At 48.3% G+C, this 26278-nt stretch overlaps 2 protein-coding genes, 1 non-coding gene and 1 pseudogene across 20 annotated transcripts in view; 2 read left to right on the top strand and 2 right to left on the bottom strand.

Moving 5' to 3' along the window:
- Positions 1 to 3259, top strand: part of ZNF175 (zinc finger protein 175) — an 11765-nt gene extending 8506 nt beyond the window's left edge. For all 11 annotated transcript variants that reach the window (XM_074315494.1, XM_074315493.1, XM_074315497.1 and 8 more), the window contains one exon: positions 435 to 3259. In XM_074315494.1, coding sequence (XP_074171595.1) covers positions 435 to 2239 — 1805 coding nt within the window. In that variant the 3' untranslated portion in view covers positions 2240 to 3259. The remainder of the gene's footprint in view (positions 1 to 434) is intronic.
- LOC109438418 (uncharacterized) overlaps positions 1 to 26278 on the bottom strand; it is a 27384-nt gene extending 1106 nt beyond the window's left edge. For 3 of the 8 annotated variants that reach the window (XR_012490401.1, XR_012490402.1, XR_012490407.1), the window contains exons 1-4: positions 20068 to 20273; positions 6715 to 6950; positions 5194 to 5369; positions 4235 to 4638 (exon numbers count right to left, since the gene is read on the bottom strand). This is a non-coding gene — a transcript (uncharacterized LOC109438418). Of the gene's footprint in view, positions 1 to 4234; positions 4639 to 5193; positions 5370 to 6714; positions 6951 to 18668; positions 19089 to 20067; positions 20274 to 26143 lie in introns of those variants that run through there. The other 5 variants (XR_012490403.1, XR_002136379.2, XR_012490404.1 and 2 more) reach the window with 4 other exon arrangements.
- Positions 15409 to 15480, bottom strand: LOC141567746 (U4 spliceosomal RNA; annotated as a pseudogene).
- Positions 19143 to 23397, top strand: LOC109438420 (cytoplasmic tRNA 2-thiolation protein 1). Its single transcript, XM_074315573.1, is given in 4 exon segments — positions 19143 to 19359; positions 20780 to 21324; positions 22787 to 22831; positions 22834 to 23397. Coding segments are annotated over 3 exon segments (1038 nt in total). The 5' UTR covers positions 19143 to 19359; positions 20780 to 20816; the 3' UTR covers positions 23319 to 23397.

Below are 26278 nucleotides of genomic sequence, written 5' to 3'. Positions count from 1 at the left end.
CTTTAGTCATCCCACTAGGTCTAGGTATCTAGACTGCCTACATAAGTGGAGCCAAGATGCCTTTGTTCAAATCTAATTTTCCCCGTGGGTGAGCAAAGTAGTTTTGGCCAATCATTCAACGATTCTGTGCCTCCTTTTCTTTATATATAAAACACAGATAATGGGTGTAGTTACCTCATAGGTTGTTGTGAGGATTAAATGAGTTTATGTGTGTATCACATAGAACAGTGCCTGGCAAATGATAAGTGCTATACAGCTAAGTGATTGGCATTTAATAAGGGCTGTGTGACTGTTAACTCTCATCACCATCACCACCAGCATTGTCATATGACTCAGTTATTTCCCTGTGCCCAATCTCAGTCAGCACCATATGATTTCTCCTCTATCCTTTTCTAACTATTCATTGTGTCTATTTCATCTTTTTCTCCTTTTAGAAGAGGAGTCTGGGCTTGAAACCCAACAACAAGACATTTCTGAAAAAGCTTCATTTCATAAGGATATGGCGGGCAAAGTCACAAGAAATGGTTCTTGGTGTTCCGTTTTAGAAGAACTGTGGAAAGATGCTGACCATACAGAGAGAGATCAGCAAAACCAAAATAAACCTTTGCATCCTAGGGCCTTCCTCAATAAGAAAAATTTAAATACAGAGAAAGACAATGAATATAAGGACCCTGGGGAAATCATTCATGTAAGGCCCCACCTTGTTTCTTCACAAAAAAGACCTCACAAACATTGTTTGTTTGCAAAAAGTTTGAAGCCTAACCTAGAAGTAAATCATCAAAATCAAAGCAATACCACAAAACACCTTGATGAGATTGTTGGATCTGGTCAGCTATTTACCCATATCTCTTCCAGTGCTAGCTGTGAAGGTAATCACTGTACAAAAGTACTCAGCCATAAACAGTCACTCACACAACATCAAATTCATACTCAGGAAAAACCAGATAAATGTACTGAATGTGGGAGGGACTTCACCCAGAAGTTACACCTCTTTAGGCAACAGAGATTCCATAGTGTAGAAAACCTCCAGGAATGCAGCAAATGTGGAAAAGCCTTCACGCCACAATCAAAACTCAGTGTACATATGATAGACCCTACAGTTAACATACCTTATATATGTAGGGAATGTGGAAAAGTCTTCATTCAGAGGTCAGAATTGACTACACACCAGAAAACTCACACTAGAAAGAAGCTCCATAAATGCCATGAATGTGGAAAAGCCTTTTTCCAGGTGCTATCTCTATTCAGACATCAGAGAACTCATACTAGAGAAAAGCTCTACAAATGCAGTGAATGTGGGAAAGGCTTCTCCCAGAATTCGACCCTCATTACACATAAGAAAATTCATACTGGTGAGCGGCAGTACGCATGCAGCGAATGTGGGAAGGCCTTCACCCAGAAGTCAACACTCAGCTTGCACCAGAGAATTCATTCAGGGGAGAAGTCCTATGTGTGTATTGAATGTGGGCAGGCCTTCATCCAGAAGGCACACCTGATTGTGCATCAAAGAAGTCACACAGGAGAAAAACCTTATCAGTGTCACAGCTGTGGGAAATCTTTCATTTCCAAGTCACAGCTCGATATACATCATCGAATTCATACTGGGGAGAAACCTTATGAATGTAGTTACTGTGGGAAAACTTTCACCCAAAAGTCACACCTCAATATACACCAGAAAATTCATACTGGAGAAAGACACCACGTGTGCAGTGAATGTGGGAAAGCCTTCAACCAGAAGTCAATACTCAGCATGCATCAGAGAATTCACACTGGAGAGAAGCCTTACAAATGCAGTGACTGTGGGAAAGCCTTCACTTCCAAGTCACAATTCAAAGAACATCAGCGAATTCACACTGGAGAGAAACCCTACGTATGCACTGAATGTGGGAAGGCTTTCAACGGTAGGTCAAATTTCCATAAACATCAGATGACTCATACTAGAGAAAGAACTTTTGCCTGTTACACATGTGGGAATGCCTTCATCCAGAAATCAGAGTTGATTACACATCAGAGAACTCATATTGGAGAGAAACCTTATGAATGCTGTGTCTGTGGGAAATCCTTCAGTAAGAAACCACAACTCAAAGTGCATCAACGAATTCATACAGGAGAGAGACCCTATGTATGTTCTAAGTGTGGGAAGGCCTTCAACAACAGGTCAAATTTTAACAAACACCAAACAACTCATACTAGAGACAAATCTTACAAAAGCAGTTATTCTGTGAATGACTTTACCTAGAAATCAATACCTAGTATGCATTCATGTATACATAAATGAAACAAACTCTAAATTTCTTGAAGAAAAAACTCTCTTAAGAGTCAGATTTAATTGTATATCCTAGAATTCATGCTTTAGAAAAACTCTAGGAATGTATTGCATATCACAAAGTTACATGTTGTTTTATGTGAGTAAAATCACTCAGAAAAAAAGCTTTTAAGGATGAGTGAAATTGACCACATTTGTACTACCCTTGTTAAGGACTATAAAATTCATCTGGGGAAGAAACCCTGGCAAATATATTGAGAAAAGTGTTTGTATAGAAAATGGTACAAAACAGATTGTTACCAGGTTATATATAAGGAAGTTTGTATAAAATTATATTAATGATAACCCCGTTTGATGGGGGAGATCAATATTTTTAAAGTGCCAGCAAACTGAATTATGACTGCACAATATTATGTATGTATATATATTTATATGGTTAGGTTATATATAGTCCATATTTATACTATAATATATATGTAACGTATATATGCACACACACACACACACACCCCCAGTTCTGTAGTGTTTGCTACAGAATCTACTGCAGAATCTGCAGAACAGGAGGTGTGGATTATATATTTTTAAAAGAATGTAATTGTATTTATCAAATTTATTCCCTACCACTTGATATTTATATCGTAAGATTGCACAGTCAATAATTATTCATTTCTTTATGTATACAGACACATGAATGTACATTTTTGGTAAATGCATAAATGTTACTCTGTAGTGTATACTGGTCTTCATGGTGTAGTTTTTGTTGTTGTTTTTTCCTTTGTTCATGATTAGCTTAGCCCTACCCTCCCCTTTTCTTTTCACCTCCACCATCTATGGTGAGCCTCTCCGTAAATAACCAGTGTCAACCTTTTAGTATGGATTCTTTCTTATTTTTAAGTAGGTTCTTGTCATATACACCAAGAGTCAGCAAACTGTGGCCTTCAGCCAATCTGATCGGCTATCTGTTTTTTTTTAATAAAGTTTTATTGGAACATATTCATTTGTTTATGTGTTGTCTGTTGCTGGTTTTGTGCTCCAGTGGCAGAATTGAGTAATTGTGGCAAAGACTACTGTGGCCTGCAAGCCAAAAATATTTATTTTCTGGCCCTTTACAGAAGTTTACCAAAATTGTTATCCACACACACTCATTACTATGCTCATAATCATACACCTATGAAGGACCTCTTTCCTCTTTGTTTGTAAATATTGTTTGTAAATATTGAATCCTCATACATGTGTGTGCATCTTGTTCTTTCCACACTGCAATACAGCTGTTCAGCGGCTGCATGGTATTATGTGGACATGCTGTAATTTATTCAACCATCCTCACATTTTTTATTCATTCTTTCCTCCCACTGTTTTTCTTTTTTTTCCCCCACAAGAAGCAGAATATCATAGTCTTTTAAGTGGACAGGCCCAAGAGCCAGGTTCCTGTATTTGATTCTGCATCAATTGGGCAAGTTAGTTAACTCATCTGTCCTTGTTTTCAAAAGGAAGATTATAATAGTGCCTACAGCCCACGAGTCATGAAAAGTAAGTGTGTGTAAAGTACTTGGAACAGCGTGGAGAGAACCAGTGCCTGGTGGACTTGAGTGGGACCCTGAATGAATGGAAATGACAGGATGGGGATTAGGGATGGCGGAGAGAAGAAGTGAGTAAAATAAACTAATAAGAAACCAGGTGGGAGGGGCTGCCTTGCAGCCCTATTCCCAGGGATTCCATTCTAGGCTCCAGATACCCCTCAACTTGGCAGTGGGGCTCCTGGGGCTGAGAACTTGATGTTTACCGTGAGGTTGGTGTAGAGGGGCTGCAGCTCCTTGGAGAGCAGCCTGTGGCCCACTGAGTTCATGCCATCATGCCACTACCTTCGTTGGTTGGGGGCCCGGGGAGAGGGCTAAGAGGGGCACCCATGTGAGCCCAGGTCTCCAGGACTGTCCAGGACCGGACACCCCTCCTCCAACCTGGACTCACCTCTGAGGGTTCTGCTTGTGTCTGGAGTCCTGCCACTCCTCCAGCACCTGGTGGCAGCCAAGGAGCAGGTGGGGCTGTGAGAGGAGCATCCCATTTAGTTTAAACCTTAAAGGGGAGAGGGTAAGGAGGCCAGAGGCCTGTCTCCTTTGATAGGGTGCCCATCCCACAGCCCAGCCTCTCAGGCCAGGGCAGCTTGTGTCCCCCTCAGTCCAGAGCAGCCTCTCTCCCACTCCATGGAGGGACCTCCAGCTCCCTGTGCCAGGCTCCCTAGAGCAGGGCCCCCCACCTGGCTGCAATGTCGTCCTCATGATATCGGCCCCAGGATGTGCTGGGGAAGCCATTTATCCTCGGGTAGTAAATGGCGCAGGGCAAACACCCCTCCAAGGTGGCCTCAGTAGGGCAGTCTGGAGAGACAGAGAGAGTTGGAAACACAAGGAATTTCAAGCAACTGGCCCTGGCCCTCTGGCTAGGATCTTCAAGGTTAATTTCTGGGTTAGCCCTTCTCCACTCACCCCTGTGATAACCTCTCATGTGACCCCTGGGATGTCCCCTTGTCCAATCCTGGGGTAGCCCTTTCCCTGACCCTTAAGATAACCCCCCACTTGACCCTGGGATATCTACTCCCTGAGTCATCTGACAGGCCCATCTTGTGACCTCACTGATGGCCCATTCCTGACCCCTAGTTAGTCCCTCCTGTCATTTGTTCCCCTTTTCTGACCTCCATTAACCTCTCTGCCCACCTCTTTATTAAGTGCATCCTTACTGCCTCATTATTAACCAAACCACCCCCACTTGACACCGACATCCCAGAGGATGATTCTTCACTGACTACGAGACCTTCACCCAGGCCCCTTCGTCCCCTTCCTGCCTCAGCCCCAGGGACCAGGGTCTGGACCATACAAATGGACAGGTACAGGGAATGGCAGGGCCTGGCCAACAGTCCCTCTCCCTCCACTTACTTGTAGTTGAACGTCTACGGCCACAGACACATGGGCAGGAAAGATGTCACAGATGTAGAGGTCGCAGTCGTCCTCTGGGAGCAGGTTCACCTCATGGAAGAAGACAGTCCCAGCCCTTCTCCTGCATCGCTCCCCAGAACCCCATGTTGCGTAACTTGCCCCGGTGAAGTGTTTACCTGGGTGGATGGAGATATTCGGGGCTGTCCTCACTAGCAGGCAGTAGTGTTCTCCCACCTGCCAGGCAAGTCTGCTCTCACCTTTTCAAGTGCCATTCTCTCACCTGGAACCCCTTTCTGATACCCACTGTGGAGTTGGAAAACCACACTTGTCCAGAAAGGTTCAGTTCAAAGGTTACCTCCTCCTGGGAAACTTTTCTTGGACCCCCACCCCCATCCTAGGCTGAGTCAGTAGCTTCAGCTTCTCAGCTCCCCCTCTTCAGCCACCTTCTAGGTTCTCAAGGATCATCACCTTCAAGAGGCCAACTGAGGGAGGCAGAGGTTAGGAGGGATCAGGGACCACCTGTGTCGCTGTTTCTGCTCCTACTAGATAATGACTAGGTCTGATGCCCAGGAACCATGAGGTTTGCCTGTCTTCCTCCTCTTCTTCTTCCTCTACCATCATCATCTTCATCACCACCACCTTAATCATTAGCATCATCACTTAGTATCATCACGTTCATCATCATATTTATCATTATCTTCAACACCATTAACATAATCACCTCACCTCCATCGTCACTGCTACCAACATCACCATCATCACCATCACCATCATCACCATGACCACTATCATCATCACATCACCACTGTCATTATCAGCAGCAGCATCTTGTTTATCACTGTCATTACCGGAATCATCACTATCACAACCATCACCACCATCACCATAATTATCATCATCATTATATCATTCATTGAGCACTTACTATGTGCCAGGCATTAGTCTCACTGCTTTATATTCATTAACTCAATTAATTTTCCCCGCAATCCAATGATAGAGGTATTATCACCATTCCTATCTCATAAATGAGAAAACCATGGCACAGAGGATAAGTTGTTCCCCAAGTTTATACAGAGTTATTCTGAGTAACTGTGTTGGATGGATGGATGGATGGCTGTCTGGATGGATGGATGGATGGATGGATGGATGGATGGATGGATGGATGATTGATCCAAAACTCTGACCACACAGATAGTAATGGGCAAGGCCGGGATTCAACAAGCAGGTAACTGACCCCAAACTCCTTTAATTTACCCCTTAGCTTTATTGTCCAATCGGGTAATCCTGGGTCTCAGAGAGGCCCAGACTCAGTGAGACTAAGCCTTTCCTTCAGATAGACATTCAAGCTGATCCTAGACTCAGCCAGTCTAGACCAAACCTATAGCCCTTCGCTCTGATGTCCCAATTCAAATCGACTCATAAATCCAGACCCCCAGATACTCTCTGGCCCAGACACTGTCAGCTTAGAGAGTGACAACTTCAGAGGGCTCAGAGCTCTCTGCCCTTTTGTGCTTGCCACACCTGGTTCACCACATAGATGGCACAGTGCAGTTGCTGGTACTGAAGGGAGGGGTGCAGATGGAAGAGCAGGTGCTGGAGGTCCTGGGCTTGCCCATAGTAGGGCACCACTCCTGCCATGTGGTGCTGTGTCCAGCAGTAGGGTGGCTGGTATTGGCCTCCCAGCTCCACCAGTGGGTTCTTTACCACCAGCTGCTCCATCGTCAGATTCTCTGGGATGATCACCTTCAAGGGGCCATCTGAGAGAGGCAAAGGCCAGAAATGATCAGGGACCTACCCCAGAAGCCCCATAACTCAATTGTATTGGGTTGAATCATGCCCTCCCCCCCAAATTCATGTCCACCCAAAACTTGAGAATGTGACCTTATTTGGAAATAGGGTCTTCACTGATATAATTAGTTAAAATGTGGTCATACCGGATTAGGGTGGGCCTAATAAGAAGGCCATGTGAAGCCCCAGAGAGAAGGCAGCCATGGAGGCATAAATCCTTGGCCAACAAGCCAAGGATTGCCAAGGATTGCCAGCAGCCACCAGAAGCTAGGAGAGAGGCATAGGATAGTTTCTTTCTCAGTCTCCAGGAGGAACCAACCCTTGCCAACACCTTGATTTTAGACTTCTGGCCCCCAGAACTGTGAGAGAATAAATTTGTTTTAAGCCACCCAGTTTGTGGCACTTTGTTATTGCAGACCTAGGAAACTAATATACCAGCACAAAGGGTTTTGAGATGCCCCAGTTGGCTGAAAAACACCCTGCCCTCCTGGTTTTCCCTCCCCGTCTCGGTACCTCTGCCTCTGGTCTTTCCCTTATCTCTCCCCTGACTCCCATGTTTCTTTCTTTCCCCCTCAGCAAGCTCCTCACCTCCTGTGGCTTCTCTTCCAATGGACCCTAATAGTCCTCCATCAGCCTCCTGAGCTCCAATCCCAACCTGCCTCCACATGTCTCCTCCTGGATGGTTCTCATGCCACCCACTCTCCCTACATCTCAGAATACCCTCCTTTGCAGTTCCCTCTCTCCCTGAGAGCGCCACTGTCCACCCACTCACCCTCTTCTCTTTCTGTGCCTCCTCTCTTTCTATGGTGGACAGTGTTTTTTCCCAAAGATGGCCACAATAATATCTCTTACCCAACAGGACCTTCTTACAAGGTGACTTTGAATTAGTACTATTGAGAGGTGAGTCTATATCCCCACCCCTTCAAATCAAGTAGGCTTTTGTGACTGTTTCAATGAAGGGAGTATGGCACAAGTGACACTATAAGGCTTTTGAGGCTAGATCATAAAAGGCCATATGGCTTCTACTTTGTTTACACAAATACTTGCTCTTGAAGCCATCAGCCCCCATGGAAGCTCTAGGCCACCACGCTGTGAGAAAGCCCAAACTAGCCCACTGCAGAGACATCACAGAGAGCCCTTGAGATCACATGAAGAGATTGAGGTGCCTAGCCAGCTCCTGCCACATCTGCCCCCTGCTATTCGAGCTCCAGCCATATCTCACTGCAACTGCAAGAAAAACCTGGACCATAACTGCCAACTGAGCCCTTCCCAAAATTCCTGACCCATATTAACTTTGAGAGTTAATGATTGTTTAAAGACACTTAAGTTTGGGGGTGATTCATTATGAGGCAGCATAGATTATCAGCATTCGGTCCATCACCCCCAGCTACCAGGCCCTGCCTTCTGCTTCCAGGTTCTGGCCCCTCCTCAGGGATTCCTGACATCTCTACAAAGCCCAAGGTGGGGCTGGAGGTATAGGAGGCCCCTACAAGCTTACTGGTGTGGGGTGAGGAGATGGGACAGTTGGGCAGCTATGCCTCTCTGATGTGCAGGGAGTGGATGTGCCTGAGGTTGGAGTATATGTCCTACTGAGGGATCCGTGGAGAGGAGACCTAGACCACAAAGGACAGCTGTTCTCCCACCTCTGGCTTGTCTTGTATGAGGAAGCGCAAGAAGGTGGTGACACCATGGTGGTGGTGGTGTTGGTAGAGGAATAACCCAACAATCAGCAGTTGCACCCTAGAAATAATAACAAGAGCCCCCTCTGATATTCCATTCTGGGAAAGGAAACAGAAGGTCATTCCTCCCATTTTTCAAACCCCTCAATTTTGTGCCATGGGGCTCAGGCCCAGTCTCTTGCACCCATCCTTCCCTGACTGGCTTTGCACACTCCACAGAGGGGAAACAAGAGTGAGAGATTTGCCAAGGCTACTCAAGGCCACATGACCTGTGCAAAGAGCCTGCCTGTGCACACGTCCAGCCTCATCTCTTTCAGCCTGCTCCAACCCTCTGATCACAGTGGACACCAGCTGGGCTGCTCCCTTCGCCAAGCACCTCAATCTTCCGAAGGCGCAATGTCCTTGTCTGTAAAATGGGGCTTATAGCTGGATCAGCCTCATTGGGTTGTTGTGCTATAACATGCAATGTGCATAGGTCAAGGTGTGACACAAACTGAGCATTATTCCAGAACGAGGCTAGGTTCTTTCATATCTCCAGCATCGTGTATGCAAAGGACCTATCCCACTCCTGATCATTCTGGGTGCCCTTCCCTTCCTTGCCCCTAGTGGCTTCCACAGACTGTTCCTCCCTCCACCACAGTCTGAACGTCCTGGATTATGACTGTCTGTGTCAGCCTCCCCCATCAGACTAGGGGCTTGCAGAGAGCAAGGTTCAGGGTTCACTCATCTCTGGGGCCCCGGCATTTCTCAGCACAGGAGGCCCCAGAAATGGATGATGGATGGATGGATGGATGGATGGATGGATGGATGGATGGATGGATGATGGATGGATGATGGATGGATGGATGGATGATGGATGGATGGATGGATGGATGGATGGATGGATGGATGGATGATGGATGGATGATGGATGGATGGATGGATGGATGGATGGATGATGGATGGATGGATGGATGGATGATGGATGGATGGATGGATGATGGATGGATGGATGGATGGATGATGGATGGATGGATGGATGGATGGATGGATGGATGGATGATGGATGGATGGATGGATGGATGGATGGATGGATGGATGATGGATGGATGGATGGATGGATGATGGATGGATGGATGGATGGATGGATGGATGATGGATGGATGGATGGATGGATGATGGATGGATGGATGGATGGATGGATGGATGGATGGATGATGGATGGATGGATGGATGATGGATGGATGGATGGATGGATGGATGGATGGATGGATGGATGATGGATGGATGGATGGATGGATGGATGGATGATGGATGGATGGATGGATGGATGGATGATGGATGGATGGATGGATGGATGGATGGATGATGGATGGATGGATGGATGATGGATGGATGGATGGATGGATGCAGATAGACGCTATTCTCCACCTGATCAACTCCTACTCATCTTTCAGGAGCCATCACAGGCACTCCTTGTCTTCTCCACGTCCTTCACTCTCATCTACACTCTGGACTCTCCTGGTCCCTGGTATTTCTGCTGTCACAGCTCTGGTCACCAGAACGGAAATGATCTGTGTCCAGGGGCTCTCTCACCTGCCAGCCTTGGGCATGACTCACCTCTGGGCCCCCAACATCACCCACAACAAAGTCTTATTTATTCATCTATAGTTACTAAGTACCACACCTTGTGCCAGGCATTATGGTGTGAACCAAGGAAATAGACAAAAACAAAATCAGCAAAAACCTCTGCCCCCATGAAACCTACATTCTGGTGGAGAAGACAGGCAAGAAAATAGATCATTTCAGACAGTGGGAAAAACCTATAAATGAAAAGGATAGAGGACGAAAGGGAGTAGAGAGTAAAGAGACAGAGGGAGGCTGTTTCTGCTAGGGTGGTTGGGAAGGGAACCTTTATACCGAGCCCTGGAGGACAAGGTGAAGCCAGCAGAGAGAAATGTTTCTGGCAGAGGGAACACAGCAAGTATAAAGGCACTGAGGTAGGAAAGGGGGGAATACTGGAAAGAGTGGTAAGAAAAGAGGTCACAGTGGCAACGATGCTAGATCAGAAAGGGTCTTCTGGGTCACCGTGAGTAGGAGAGTGATGCGATCAGACCCACATATTTCAAAGATTGCTCTAGAGTAGTGGCTCTCAGCTAGGGCAGATTGTGTCCTCCTACCCTCAGAACATCGGCCAATGTCTAGACATTTTTGTCATAACTGGTGGCGGCGAGAAGTGTTGCTGGCATCTGGTGGGCTGAACATCCTACAGAGTACATGCCAGCCCACCCACACACCGCCAAACCAAAAGATGTGCTGAGGTTGAGAAACTGCTCTACAGGCAATGTGGTTCTTCACCAATGGAGAGTGCCTCTGTCTCTCTCTCTCCCTCCCCCCTTCTCCTTTCTCCTCTTTCCCTCTCCCCTTCCTCATCCCCTTCTTTCTCTCTCCAAAGAAACTTCTTGGCCTTGAGGCCTGACGTGGTGCCAGCATTGCTCCTGAAGAAGGACCGGGGAGGGTTCTGAATTCCTGCTCTTCCAAGGATCCATTGAAGACAGGGACTGACTCATGGACCCTCGAGGTTTCCCTCTGGCTGTAGCATGAAGAACGGAATCTGGGATCTTTTCCGGTGCATCAGGGATCCTAGCTGATGCATGATGAGTCCTGTTTTGAATTTATGCTAGAGAGAAGGTGCTATATTTACAGTGGAAACTGGTGATCTCGGGAAAAGATGGTAGAGAGTGGAGTGGGTTCAAAAGAACCTCTCTACTCTCTAGGCTCATCCCAGGAGATGTCTTTAAGCTGGAAGCACATGAGTCCCATGAACAGAAATGAGTAGGATTTGGGCTGGTCCGCGCTGGTCCCAATGATCATCCTGAAGCCAAAAGTGAAGACTATCAACAGATGGATAAATGAGCTTTTTAAATGGCACTGAAAGTTACATACAGGCCGGCGTCCTTGTCACTAAGTCAGAGCATATATTTTTAGATGAACTAGAAATTATCTCATTACAGAAGCAGGCTGGGGATCAAATCTCAAATGTGGGGCAGGACAGAATGTGATCCAGGATAGAAAATCCTTCAAGTTTGGAGCATTGAGGAAACAAGAATCCAATTTCAGTAGCAGATTCTCTGTTGTGGGACAGGAGCAAGGAAGAACTATCTGCTGGTAGAATTTCTCCCAGCTTCTCAGCTAGAAAGGCAGCTCACCTATCATGTTTCCCCAAAAATAAGACCTAGCCAAACCATCAGCTTTAAAGCATCTTTTAGAGCAATTTTTTATTTATTTAAGATTTTATTGGAGAAGGGGAATAGGACTTTATTGGGGAACAGTGTGTACTTCCAGGCCTTTTTTCCAAGTCAAGTTGTTGTCTTTTCAATCTCATTTGTGGAGGGTGCTGTTCAGCTTCAAGTTGTTCTTTCAGTCTTAGTTGTGGAGGGCGCAGCTCAGCTCCAGGTCCAGTTGCCGTTGCTAGTTGCAGGGGGCACAGCCCACCATCCCTTGCGGTTGAGAGCCCGCGCTCCAACCAATTGAGCCATCTGGGAGGCAGCTCAGCTCAAGGTGCCGTGTTCAATCTTAGTTGCAGGGGGCAGAGCCCACCATCCCTTGCGGGACTTGAGGAACCGTACTGGCAACCTTGTGGTTGAGAGCCCACTGGCCCATGTGGGAATCGAACCGGCAGTCTTCGGAGTTAGGAGTACAGAGCTCTAACCACCTGAGCCACCGGGCCAGCCCCTAGAGCAAATATTAATATAAGACTCAGTCTTATTTTAATGTAATATAAAACCAGGTCTTATATAAGACCGGGTCTTATATTGATTTTTGCTACAAAAGACACATCAGAGCTGATGGTCCAGCTAGGCCTTATTTTCGGGGAAACACGGTAGGAGAGCTGTTTCAGAAATCATCATCCAGGCGTTTGAGTGGCACTCCTAGATTCAGATAACTGTCCTTCAAGCAAAATGAGAAGGCACTAGACCTCACAGGTAGGGTGGAGATGCACACCATTCACACACAGAAGACAGCTGGCAAGAACATCTCAGGAACTTTAGCTGGATTTGGTGCACCAGCCTTTGAAATACCCTGGTAGAGTTGACCCAGCAGCAATTTATGGATGTGTTTGCTGGGCTGAAAATAGTACGGCTCATAATAATTTGTTTCCCAGCTGTGAGTGCTACGGGTGTGGACCGTGCCTGAGTCACACCACACTGGCCAGTCACAGGAGTTGGATGCATCTGGTCGTTTCCATGGAGCCACTAACAGAGTGTGCTGGTCACACATCATCCAGTGTGAGAATGCCAGGCTCACATTTCCCCAATTCTCCTTGCACTGGAACAGGAAAGTCTACTGCTATAAAGTGTGGTTTGTCTCCTGGAGAGCCCAGTTAAAAATGACCCCTCCAACTCCACAGGAAACATGACAGAGGCATTTTAGAGCCTGAGCATTTTACAGATTTTAACCAATGATTGTTTTCTTATTCTTCATTTTGTAATTCCTATTACAATTATAAGGGTTATGATTTAAGACACAGTGCTACTGTATTTGGGCTCTTGATGAAAATTTAGTTACAATGATCTTGTAAAAAAGAATTTGGTAGCATAATTGTGACTAAGTGTGGAAGCATAAGGATATATTCTTGTTACCTCCTCAAAAAAATAATAGACTCCATGTCACTACTGTAGAAAAATGAACCAAGTATAATAAAATCAATTATATGTATTTTTGTTCCCAAAGTTACATAAGATTTCAAGAAAATTTTCTGATGTCCTAAACTAGCAGCAATTTTCATGCATGTTACGGGATTCAAATTAGTAGAGCATATGCCCACATTTTGCAAGTGATATGGTTCTGTTTTCTTTAGTAAATCGTATCTTCATTTGTACAAAGAAAGCTGTCTGGCTGCCACAGGGGTGCTTCTACATCCCTTAGGAGACGACCATGGTCTGGGTGACCCAGGAGGGTCTCCCCCAAGGAGTCTGGACTCCCTGGTTTCCCTTCCTCCTCAGCAGGTTCCTAACCATACTCCCATCCCAGCTGTTTTCTGAGCCAGACTAAAGGAGTCAGTAGTTAGTGGGTGACAATGCCTAGCACTCCCTGTCCCAACCCAGGCTTATCAGGCCCCTTTTTTCAATGAAAAGGGAGAGGTCAAGGCAGAGGGGGCCTTTGACTGACTTAAGTCACACACTGTAGACTCTCCAAGGCCCACACTGTCCTGAAAACACTTCATAGACAAGAGGGAAAGGGTGAAAATCAAACCATCCAGAAGCCCCTCTTTCCAAATAAAATCTCATGTTAGAAAACTAAGTTCTTCTTTAGGAATGAAACTCATTTTTTTCCATCAGGAAAGTATCTTTCTGGCTGGTTCTGTTAGGCTTAGAAACACATGCCCCAGATCAGATTGTACTTTTGCTCTAAAGCAATCCCTAAATTTCCTGACCTCCAGAGGTCATAAATGTCTTGGGATACAGAGCCTGTTTTACCTAACAAAGCAGAGGTACTCCCTGCAGGTGTGTATTTCTCTCCCACTCATCTAAGATGCAGCTTGGCTGATGTTGGGACGTTCTGTGTTCAGAACAACCAAAGCATTACAGGTTAGCGAATATATATATATTTTTTAATTAACTGGAATGTTTTCAGGGACAAATTGTTTGTTACACTGAAGAAAGTATCCAGGTAAAAATTAATGTTCTCTATTAGAATTGGTGTGTATTACTCTAAGGTAACTAAAACCTATTTAATTGAGTCATGTCATGAAATATTTATCCCACTAACAGTCAATCCTCATGTCACCTTATAAGATGTATGTTTTCTAACTCTGAGTAACAACAAAAACCTAACGAAAAATTTCAAGTGTCAATTTAAATGAGGTGGTGATACAAAGTTTTTCAAAATGATTTTGGGGTGTCCGAAGCAAAAGTGTTTTAAGATGACTATAGTATATATCTAAACACACACACACACGCACACACCTTGTCTTAGCTAGCTTTAAGATTTATGAAAAATTCTTTCAAGAATTTTCTAAATCATAAACAGAGACTAATGGGAAAATTCATTTATTGGATCAGAACTACTTTTAAGTACTTCTCATTAAGCCTCTCAGTTAAGGTCTGTTGTCCTGCCCAGGGAGTGGGGCAGGGTGACTTGGCTATTTGCTGAGACTTGTGTTCTAGAGCAGGGTTGTCCAATATAATGCAAGCTATAGATGTAATTTAAATTTTCTTTTAGCCACATTTATAAAGTAAAAAATGATACAATTAATTTTAATGTTACACTTAACCCAATATATCAAAAATATTACCATTTTAACAATCAAGGTAAAATTTATTAGTGAGATAGTTTACTTTTTTTTTCACATAAAGTCTTCTAACCTGGTATGATTTTGCATTCACGGCTCAGTTCAGACAAGCCAGTTCAAATGTTCACCGCCCACGTGTGACCAGGGGGCACCATATTGAACAGCTACGCCTAGGACATCTGTGCAGATTTCATGTGTGTCTGGCAAAACCCTGTATTCTCACACCACTGTGTACAGGGTTCCATTCCTGTCCATTAGTTCAAGCTTGTTGGTGGTCTTGTTCAAATTTCCCATAGCTTTATAGTTTTTTGTCTACTTGATTAATTCCTGAGAGGTATATTAAAATGCCACGGTGCTTCTGGAACGCGTCGATTTCTTGTCATCCTGTTCACTTCAGTTTTATTTCTTTTGAGACTATGCTGTTAGGTGCATCCAGGTTTGGAATTGTTTTGTCATCCTGGTTATTCCTTTCTCATTTGTTTCAATTAGCAATAATCGTGCCTCGAATAAACCTCGTTGGCTACGATACTGCCACTGTGCTAAGCTTCCTTTCTCATTTGTGATGACACTCTTTATTAGATAGTGCTTTTTGACTCAAAATCTACATTGGTGGCTAATGTAGCTAAACTTAGGTTTCTCTGGGTTATTTTCCTGGTATACTTTTTCCCACCCTTTTACTTCCCCACTTTCTGAGTCTTTAGTCAGTACATGTGGGTCTCATGTAAATAACACATAACAGCCTTTTTAACTCTCCTGGTGATAAATTTTGTTAGTTCCTATTCTTTCCACAGCAAATCTTATTAAAAATTTCTTCTAAACAACTTCCCCAATCATAACCAATAAGCTTTTTAGGACTCCAAAAGGGAGTCCCGACACTACACACTCACGTGGTGCTGGCCCATTTTGTCTTCAAAGCTACCCTTTGATAAGGACACTGGGGCACAGAGAAATCATTTGTCCAAAGTCACTCGGTGTAAGAGCCTGAATTTGTGTGTGTGACTTCTTTCCACTATCAGGTGGAGAGTGTCTTGGGGGACAAGGGTGGTAGAGGTCAGGGAAGGTTTCCCCAAAGAGGTGGGTTTCTGGGTAGGTCCTAAAGAAGGCATTCAACCCCCATGCCAAGTGGGGGAAGGGCATGCTGGGCAGAGAGATGGAGACACCAGAAAGCTTGGTGACCTCAAGTAACGAAGGTAATGGTAACTAGTATCTACAGAGCACTCACTATGGCCCAACAGCTGTTCTAAGCACTCAACAAGTATCATCTGTTCTCAACCTCAGCACTAGTAACATTTTGAGCAGGTTAGTTCTTAGCTGTGGGGAGCTGTCCTATGTGTTAGAGATTAGTAACATTCCTGGCCTTTACCTACTGGATGCCAGACCTTCCAACCCAGTTGTGACAACCAAAAATGTCTCTGTTAAAAGTCCCCTGGGGGTCAAAATCATCCCAAGTTGAGAACCACTGCTTTAACCCTACAATGGCTATACTATTATCACCTCCATCTTACAGGGGAGGAAATGTAACGTCCACAGTTACACCACTAGAAAGGTAGTCCCAGGACCTGAATCAGGCCGCCTCTATCCTTAACCACCACATCCCACAGCAAGCTTTCTGCCTGAGCTTTGTGGTCACTGGGGTGCAGATGACAGTGGGCGACAAGGAGAGGTTAAGCTAGGAGCAGCTCAGAATGGGCCTTGAATACCTTGCCTGCTCTGTACCTGGCCTTGTGCCCAGCGGTGCTAGGGACCCAGATTCGAATCTGACCAAGCCCCTCACTGGAGGTGCTCCCAACCCAAAGAGACAGTGAAACAGACACAGCCAGCCAAAGCCCAAGGTGACAGGGCCTCTGACAAAATAAGGGACCGGGGTATGGGAGCCTTCAAGTGGCTTGTTAATCCAGTGCAGGGGAGAAGGGCCCTGTAGGCTTCCTGAAGTACATGCAAGTGGCTACCTGTATGAGAAATAGAAATGGGTGAAGTAGCGGAGGAAGGGTGAAGGAGAGAGTCTTCAGGAAGAGGAGACAACATGTGCGAACACCTGGCAGAAAAAGTTATTTCACTGGCAAACGTGGGGATGTTAGGTTCAGTGGTGAGAGATGAGGCTTGTCAGGGGCCAGGTCCCAAACACCAAAGTGAGGGATTCAACAATTACTCTGTAACTGATGAGAATGTACAGTCAGTCAACCGCCCTCGCCAGAAGTCAGATGCCAACTCAGTCTTTCCCCTTAGAATATTAAGTTAATGTGTTGCAACAAATGGAACATAAAATGTTTGCAAAGCATCCATGAGAAACCTCTGCCCCAACTTGTCAACTGGTTGAGGAACACGGTTACTTATGACAAGAGGAAGTGGTCCAATTCTCAGTATTTCCAATGATTCTAACCCAAATAACTGACGTAAGGAACCAGAACATTGCCCCTTGCATACACACACTTTTGACAGCACTTACAAAGTGCCAAGTACTTCACATACATTAATTCATTTAGTTCTCCCAATAGTTGCTATTACCACTGAACAGATGACATGGAAGCACAGAAAGGTTAAGCCACTTACTCAAGGTCACACAACTAACCAAGTGGCACTTAGTCACGTGGGCAGGCCAGCTCTCATATTGTCTCTTCTTCACTGAGACCCAGTTTGAGGTTAACTTTCTTTTTACTAACCTCTCATGCAAAAGTATTAGTGGTGTTGAGACCTGCTTAAATGTCTAAAGACACTTGCAAAGCAGGAGACTAAAACCAACAGAAACACCTGAATTTGTAGACTAGTTTTGGGGGCGAAAACCAAGGTACAGCACAATACCACTTAGGCCAGGGTCCCCCAGCCATGGCACTATTATTTGGGGTTGGGTAACTCTTTGTTATGGGAGGTCACCCTGTGCAGTTTAGTGGTATCTCTGGCCTCTACCTACTACATACCAGTCACACCCTTCCACTTGCCCTCTAAGTTGTTGCAACCAAAAATGTCCCTTGACACTGCCAAATGTCCTCTGGAGGGACAAAAATCACCAACTGAGAACTGACCTAGACTATGTTTAGATTGCCTGAGGTTTTGAAATCCCCACATCACAACCTGCTTTAAAAGAAAATGTGGGCCTGGCTCAGAAGAGGAAGCCATCACTGATTATGAGAATTAAATGGGATGAAAATTAATTGCTTGGCCAATAACCACTTTCCACATTAACTCATTTATCTTCACAAACACTCTGCCAGGCAGGTACTATTATCATTCCCCACTTTACAGAAAAGGAACTTGAGATGCTTCTTGGGAAGTGCTGAGCAGTGTCTGGCACATGCTTATGGCTCATTAAGTGCTGCTGCCCCTCCCCTCCAATGACCTGATTAGCAGCACTTGAAACCTCTGGGCTCCTGCATCCCCTGACATGTGGTACCTCTACATCAAGCTTTATCACCCCTATCTCCCTGACCAGGCCTGATACACCTGTGTCTCACAGAACGTGCCTGGCAAAAAAGGAAGTCTCGGGTCAATGATTAACGAATGAACCTGATGACCATGGTTCAACCCTTGCCAGATTCAGACACTGAAATGCCTCCCGCCGCCACCTCCCCCCCCCCCCCATTATCTTCGCTCTGAATCCTATCAAGGACCTCACAGGGGTACAAACAAGAGGAACTCAGAATATAGGAGGAGGCTGAGGGCTTGGACTTGGAGAGGTGCTCTGTTTTTCGGTTTTGGGGGCTTGTGCCCGGGGTAACCCTCCGCCTCACAGGTCTCACCTCCCGTCCATCCCAAGCTCTGCCTTCAATTCCACCAGGCAGGAAGCGTGGGCATTTGTCACCGACCCACGCCTGAGCATAACTGATCACCGAATCCACGCCCGGAGCCCACATGACGCGTAGAGATCCGCAAACAGCCACTATCCGCTCCGCGCACGCACAAGGCCCCCAGCCAACACCGCCACGGCCCTCGGCCTGAGCGCGCCCCCGTGCCCACGCCTGCGGGGGCGCGCGCAAAGGCCCACCCTGTGTCCCTTCGGAATCTGTCCGGCGCACGCGCTACCTCTCCCTTTCGTACCCCACTCCTTTCTCCCCACCCCAAAAACTGTCTAATAGCACTACAAAATCTGGAAAACATCCAGTCCACCTTTGGAACACAACGCAACGCACAGCGAAGCAGCGCACGGAAACCAGATACCGCGCTAGTTACCGCGCAGGCGCAGATGGGAAACAGGCCGGACTGGCCTGGAGCATTCTGGGAGCCGTGGGTGGAGCGCGTGACGCCTCCACGAGGATCGCAGGGAGTTGTAGGCCTATCTTGTCGGAAAGCAGTAAGCTCTTCGGAGGAACCGCTACACCTGCGAATCGGAGGCGAATAGACTCGAAGCGGGGAGACTTCTGGGAGTCGTAGTCTTTTTACCCGCTTCCGCGTTCCTCGCCGCTTGGACCTTCCAGCACGGGTTCTGCTTTGGTGAGTGCCTTCTCTCCCCGCGGGCGGATGTCCTGGCCTTTGTCGCGGTGCCATCTAGTACTTGATGGCTTCCATATTTTTCTCCCACGCATTCCAGTAGGCATCCCAGGAGACTTGGCACTCCTCTCCGTGATCCCCCCACGCGTGTCTCCCGGGGGCCCGCGCCAGTCAGGACTGCCCTAAGCAGCCAGGGTCCCTGCTGACCGTCTTTGGACTCTGCGGCGCAGTCTGACTCCTCGTTCTCACCCGCAAAGCTGGGTGCAGTGCGAGCGCACCCTCCTCCGTCCCAGTTACAACCTAGAGCGGTCAGGGCTGGCCTGCAGGGATACTGAAGGCGGCCTTGGGGGCTCAGGCGGCGCCGGCGCAGGGTTCAGGAAAGATTTCCAGAACAAAGGACCTCCACTCTACCATGCCCAAATGAAATTGCAGATTCTCTGCCCTTTATAAACGTGCCCCTCTCACAGTATTTCCCCATTCTTCCCTATCCCCCACGTCCTCCCCACTAAATGCTCCCAGGTTCTTCCAACTGTTCAAGCCCAAATCTTGGAGTTGTCCCATGTCCCCTGTTCCTCTCATCCACTGCCCTCCCTCAGCTAAGTCTTGTGTGGTGAGTCCCTTCTGCTCTATTTCCAGAAGAGATCCAGAATCCGACCGCTTCTCTCTACTTACACTGCCTCCACTCTGCTCCGAGCCACCATTATTGCTCACCTGGATCATTGCAGGAGCCTCCTCACAGGTCTGCCCTCGCCACTTTCCATCCTCCACGCACACGCAGCAGCCTGAGGGATCCTGTTAAGATATAAATTAGATCCTATCACTCCACAGCTTAAAATCATCCAGTGATTCCTATCTCATCCAGAATAAAGTCCAAGCTCCTCAACCTGCCAACCTCCAAATCCCACCCTTTCCCATCTTCAGCCGCAAAACACATTGCAACCAACTGAACACAGACAGGCCCCGCCCTTTAGGTCCTTTGCATTTGCTATTAACTCTGTCTGGAACATTCTTCCTACCCTGATCTACTGCTTGATTCCTTGTCCTGCTGGCCTCCTCTCAGAGGATGATTCCCTCATATTACGCCTCACGTTTGTAAAGTATCTTGGTTACTTCTTACTTTCCCATGGGTTGGTTATTCCACTAGGACTTAGTGCCTGCACCCTTTTCTGTTTTGTTCACTGCTGTGTCCCCAGTGCCTAGGATCCCCTGGGTTGGTATTTGTTGAATGAATGAATAAATGAACGAATGAGTGAATGAATGGAGCTTAACTTGAGACTTGAAGGCGCCAGGTCTGCACAGTGCTGGGGAGAGAGTGTCCCAGGCAATGGGTTTACTCTGGGCGCTCTGCAGGCAGCCTCCCCGGAGGCAACGACCCCGCCAGCCAGAATCCACTGTAACCCGCCTTTCCTCCCTACCCGTCTAGGATAAGCTGACCCTTCCCACCCCTCCTGGACCCCGCGATGCCCGCGCCGCAGTGCGCCTCCTGCCACAAGGCGCGCGCCGCCCTCCGCCGTCCACGCTCCGGGCAAGCGCTGTGCGGCACCTGCTTCTGCGCTGCCTTTGAGGCCGAGGTGCTGCACACGGTGGTCGCGGGCCGCCTGCTGCCCCCCGGCGCCGTGGTGGCCGTGGGTGCCTCGGGAGGCAAGGACTCAACAGTACTGGCCCACGTGCTGCGCGAGCTGGTACCGCGCCTGGGCATCTCGCTGCAGCTGGTGGCCGTGGACGAGGGCATCGGCGGTTACCGGGACGCGGCGCTAGCCGCCGTGCGGCGCCAGGCGGCCCGCTGGGAGCTGCCGCTCACCGTCGTGGCCTACGAGGACCTCTTCGGGGGCTGGACGATGGACGCAGTGGCCCGCAGCACAGCGGGCTCCGGCCGTAGCCGCTCCTGCTGCACCTTCTGCGGGGTGCTGCGGCGTCGGGCGCTGGAGGAAGGGGCGCGCCTCGTGGGAGCCACGCACGTCGTGACGGGTGAGCACAGGCCCAGCACCCCGGGACGCTGTGGGAGAGAGGACCGTGCTCATACACGGGTGAGGGCGGGCATTGCGGGGAATGAGGCGCAAGCCCAAAAAGTGAAAAGGAGACCCTGGGTGTGACCTGGTGGAGGCCCGCAACCAGGACAAAGGGATCTGCATGCCACTGAAGGTTCACGGGCGTGGTATGTGCCCGGCCCTGGGAGGCGTGGGGCCGGCTTTCCAGTCGCTGCCGTCATCTGGATACACACACATTGGAAAACAGAGGTTGAGGGTTCTCTCTAGGGGCCAGGGCTGTGGTTCTCCGCGTTGAATAAAAGTAAAGGCATTCTTTGTATCTCCTTTCACAAAAGGAGGGGCGGCAGGACTATCTCCCGTCAGAAGCCATCTGCAGTCTGAAACGCGACTGTCTTTTAATTCCTTTTTCTCCGTTGGCTTCTCTGATAACTCGCTATTCTCTCCCAGTCATTACTTCGGTAAATAATTATTGACCATTTACTATGTACCAGATATAAGCTATGTAACCTAGAACAAATCTCCTAACGCCGTTTCCTCTTGTAAAATGGGGAGGGAGATCCATAGTGTCTGGGTCCTAGATTGTCCAGAATTGGATGAGTTGTGTGTGAAGCACTTAGACTAGAGACTGAAAAGCAGGGAGCATTATGTAAACATCTGCTGTCGTGATACACAAGACAGTCTGCTCCTGCCGGATTCTCACACACATACGTATAACCTGACAAGTAATAGTACTCAAGAAAAGTACACAGACTCTGCGAGTTTGCAACCGGAGGACCTGGTGGAGGGAGAAAGGTGGGGATTAAGAAGCGTTTCCCGAGTGAGCCAGACCTGACTCGGTGAGGAGGAATGGGGGTGGGGCGAGCTGTTCTGAGCAGAGGCAACAGCTTACGCGGAGGCCTGAGGAGAGGAAGTAGGGCCAACTTGAGAAGCCCTGAAAAGACCAGTGTTTTACTGCATAGACTCAGATATAAGATGATAAAACGCAGGGTAAGATTTCGCTTAAATTTGACAGTGACTGTTGTGTAAATAGTCACCTTCTCCCTGGTCTTTCCATGATCTGCATTTCCAGAGGCACTTGTGTCAACAGCTCTCCTGAGGTTCTGCGTGAAATGCATTTTGACTTCTGGGCAGTCAAGTACCCTTTAACCGAGACTGAAATGATATTGTAGCGTAAAGGACGTTCACTCCCTCCGTGAAAGGGCATCTAGCACAGGGCCTGTTTTGCAGTAAGCCGGTGGCAAATGAGGGCACCCCAAGTTGCTCCACTGGAGCCTGTGTGACCCCCCGTTTCTCGTTGTGTCCACCTTGCACCTCCACTTGGCTGCCCCACGCTACCTGGGGGTCTCCATGGCCTGCACCTCTTGCCGCTACCTGCTCCGTCTCTCTGGGTCCAGGCTGCCCCACGGTGCCCGCTCCTGACCTGCTCCCCATCTCTGCCCCAGGCCACAACGCCGACGACATGGCGGAGACCCTGCTCATGAACTTCCTGCGGGCGACGCTGGCCGGCTGGCCCGGGCGGGGGCCTGGGCTCGCCGGGCGAGGGGCGCCCTGCCGCGCTGCCGCCCGCTGCAGCTGGCGTCGCAGAAGGAGGTGGTGCTGTACGCGCACTTCCGCCGCCTCGACTACTTCTCGGAGGAGTGCGTCTATGCGCCCGAGGCCTTCCGCGGCCACGCGCGCGATCTGCTCAAGCTGCTGGAGGCGGCGCGGCCATCGGCGGTGCTGGACCTCGTGCATTCGGCGGAGCGCCTGGCGCTGGTCCCGGCCGCGCGGCCCCCGCCCCCGCGCGCCTGCTCCCGCTGCGGGGCGCTGGCCAGCCGCGCGCTCTGCCAGGCCTGTGCCCTCCTGGACGGCCTGGACCGCGGCCGGCCCCGCCTGGCCATCGGCAAAGGACGCAGGGGGCGGGACGAGGTGGGGACGCCGCGGGAGCGGGGGCGGGTCCGAACTCCGGTCCCGGAGGCCGTCCCCACTTTCTAGGGCCCCCACTGCTCCGCTGGGATCCCACCAGGGAGCACGGGGCCCCTGTTAATGACTGAATAAACCTGAGTTACCTTTGCTTCCCTGTGAGGTTGGGAGGGGGATGGAACCGGTTACCTGTGACGCTGCGGCCTGGACTCTGGGTCTCAGGGGAGGGAACTCAATTTTCCCCTCCTGAGCAAGTGGGAATTAGGGGGCTGCTTTCCCGTACCTCTGCCAGGTTCTGGGCGTGCTCAGTCCTAACCCTTCTTGAGCACCTACTACCGCGTGTGTCTGGTGTGCCATGTGTGCCTGTAGTGGGATAAGCAAAGCCACATGACTCGCTGGGCGCACGTCATTCACGGTAATCATGATGCTTCGTGAGCACTGCGCATCCTGCGGGCGCCGCACCATCTGCTTTCATCCGCACCAGGACCTCACCGACTACAGCCTGAGGCCCGGGTAATGGCCTGAAGGCCCTGGCTGGAGAGGGACGGAATAAGCGTTCATACCGGATCTGCCTGGGGCTCTAAAAGACAGTGAATTTGCTGCCTCCCCCCCACCACCACCACCACACACACACCTGACTCCCCCTGGTGTCTCTGTGTGATGGGTGAGAGCTGCTGGGTGGGCTCCCCAGACCTCCAATTCTGGAGGCAGAGCTGGGTGCGCCCAGGTCAGTGACTTAACCCCTCTGGTCTTCAGTTTCCTCCTCTGAAAATGGAGTCAAAGCCCCCCATCAAGGCACTATTGTGAGGATTTGATCAAGTGCTCAGTAAAGGGTGCCGACTTGGTTTTTCACATTAAGCTTTGGCTACCGGGGCCTCTGGATGTCGGGGGCACTGCCCTGCCCGCCCAGGCAGGTGTGAGGCCCAGAAGCTTCCTGCCTGAACCCTGGGGTGACATGGTGTTTTCAGTCCCACCTCCAAGCTTTGTTGGGCTGGTCCCTTGTCAGTAATGCCCTCCCTTTCCCATGTTCCTGCCCCTCCAGGGTCCTCCTAGAAGCCTCCCTGATTCTCAACTCCCAACCCACCCAGCCTAGGATGTAGGACTCTCCCAGCCCCTGGGTCCTGCCCTCATGTGTGGCCATCCACACGCTTTGGGTTTTGTTTTACCTAATTAGACTGAGCTTTGAGGGCAGAGACCAGGCCTCCCTTCCCATCAGATAATACAGCATCATTCTTCAGCTAACATGTATTGAGCTCCTAATGTATGCAGGGGCGTTTCTAGACATTGGTGGGGGGAAAAGACAAAAGCTTTCACTCATGGAGCTTACAATCTCGTGGGAGAGGGACAACAAAGAAATAAGTACTTAGTGGTCTGATGATGAGTATGAATAGGAAGTAAAGCAACATGAGGGGAAGGCGGTGAGGGTTACTATTTTAGTTTGGGAGGTCAGGGCTTCTTTGAGCAGGTGGTTTGGGCAGAGACCAAAAGCAAGGGAGGTGTCTAGCCATGATGGAATATCATGTCAGAACAACACTTCCACTGAGACCAAATGGAAAAAAAAAAAATACAACAGACACACAGATATAAAATAGAATCTATTCCTATGCAAAGCGAAATAAGTCAGAAAAGGTCGAGAACCATATGACTTCACTGATATGTGGGATATAAAACAAAGCAACAAAGGACCAAGACAAAGGAACAAAAACTCAGACACAGACAATAGCTTAGTGGTTACCGGAGGGTAAGAGGGGACGGGGGTTGTAGAAGAGGTTAAAGGGGGTCAAATATATGGTGATGGAAGGAGAACTAACTGGGTGGTGAACACACAATGTGATATACAGATAATGTATTACAGAATTGTACACTTGAAACCTATATAATTTTCCTAACCATTATCACCCCAATAAATTTTAATTAAAAATAATAGAATCTATTTGAAGACATCAAAGTTAAGGCACCCAAAGTCCCAGAGGAAAGAGAAGCCCATTCTGCCTGAGGGGCCAGAAGGCTAAGGAAGCAACCAGAAAGCGTAGGCTAAGAGGCTGCAACCTGAGATGAGTGTTCAGCAGTGTCATGGGGCTGGAGGCGGGAGTGGAGTTGGGGGCCACTGAGGCAGGCAGGGCTTGACGGGCCAAAATCCTGGAAAGAAGGAATGAGCTTTGAGGTGAGCCCAATACTGTGCTCGTATTTCCCCTAGTGTTTGATGTTCAGGGTCTTATAAGAAGGAGAGGCCCCGGAAACACTTTAGGGCCCAAGCAGGATTACAAATGAGAAGAAAGTCACCTGCAAGTAGACCCCCCCACAAGAAGACCAGAACCCAGCTTCAAACCCAGTCAGTCCCACACTGAATTAAGAAGATCCCTACTCTGTCTGCTTGCCAGAAAGCAAAAGGAGGGTAGCCCTAGCCACACCAGCCTATTTACATTTAAATTGGTTAAAGTTAAATTTAGAACCCAGTTCTTCAGTTACACTAAACACACTTCAAGTGTTTCTTACCCACACTTGGCTCGTGGCTACCATATTGAACAGCACAGACAGAGAATGTTTCCATCATCACGGAAAATTCCCTTGTGCAGTGGTGTTCTAGACTGTTCTAGAATCCATAGGAAAAATTTTTCCACTGGAGCCTCAGAAAATCTCTACAGTTTTTCACACAAAATACCTGATGTTCAATAAAAATTTTTTTTACAAGCATGCCAGGCGATAGGACAAAATGACTGAACACCAAGTGGAAAACAGAGCAGACGTGGTCACTGGTGATCCACATGTAGGAGTTTCAAGCAGTAACTGTCACCAACGTGTTTAAGAAGATAGATGGTAAAATGGAGAATTTCGTCGTTGAACTGAAATACACAACAAAGAACCAAGCAGGGTGGAATGACTAGTACCAGACTTACCCTCCTGCTGGAAACAACTGCTATACATCAAACCAGACATAACGTGACACACTTTGCTCTGTGTCGCTCCACATGCAGCTCGCTCTCCCCACTGCCAACCCTGATGAGCACCACCAACCTCATGTTCACCACCAG

Source organism: Rhinolophus sinicus, linkage group LG11 (assembly GCF_036562045.2).
Source record: "Rhinolophus sinicus isolate RSC01 linkage group LG11, ASM3656204v1, whole genome shotgun sequence".
NCBI lineage: Eukaryota > Metazoa > Chordata > Mammalia > Chiroptera > Rhinolophidae > Rhinolophus > Rhinolophus sinicus.
The sequence above is the reverse complement of the archived record's forward strand: the minus strand, read 5'-3'. Positions and strand labels throughout refer to the sequence as shown.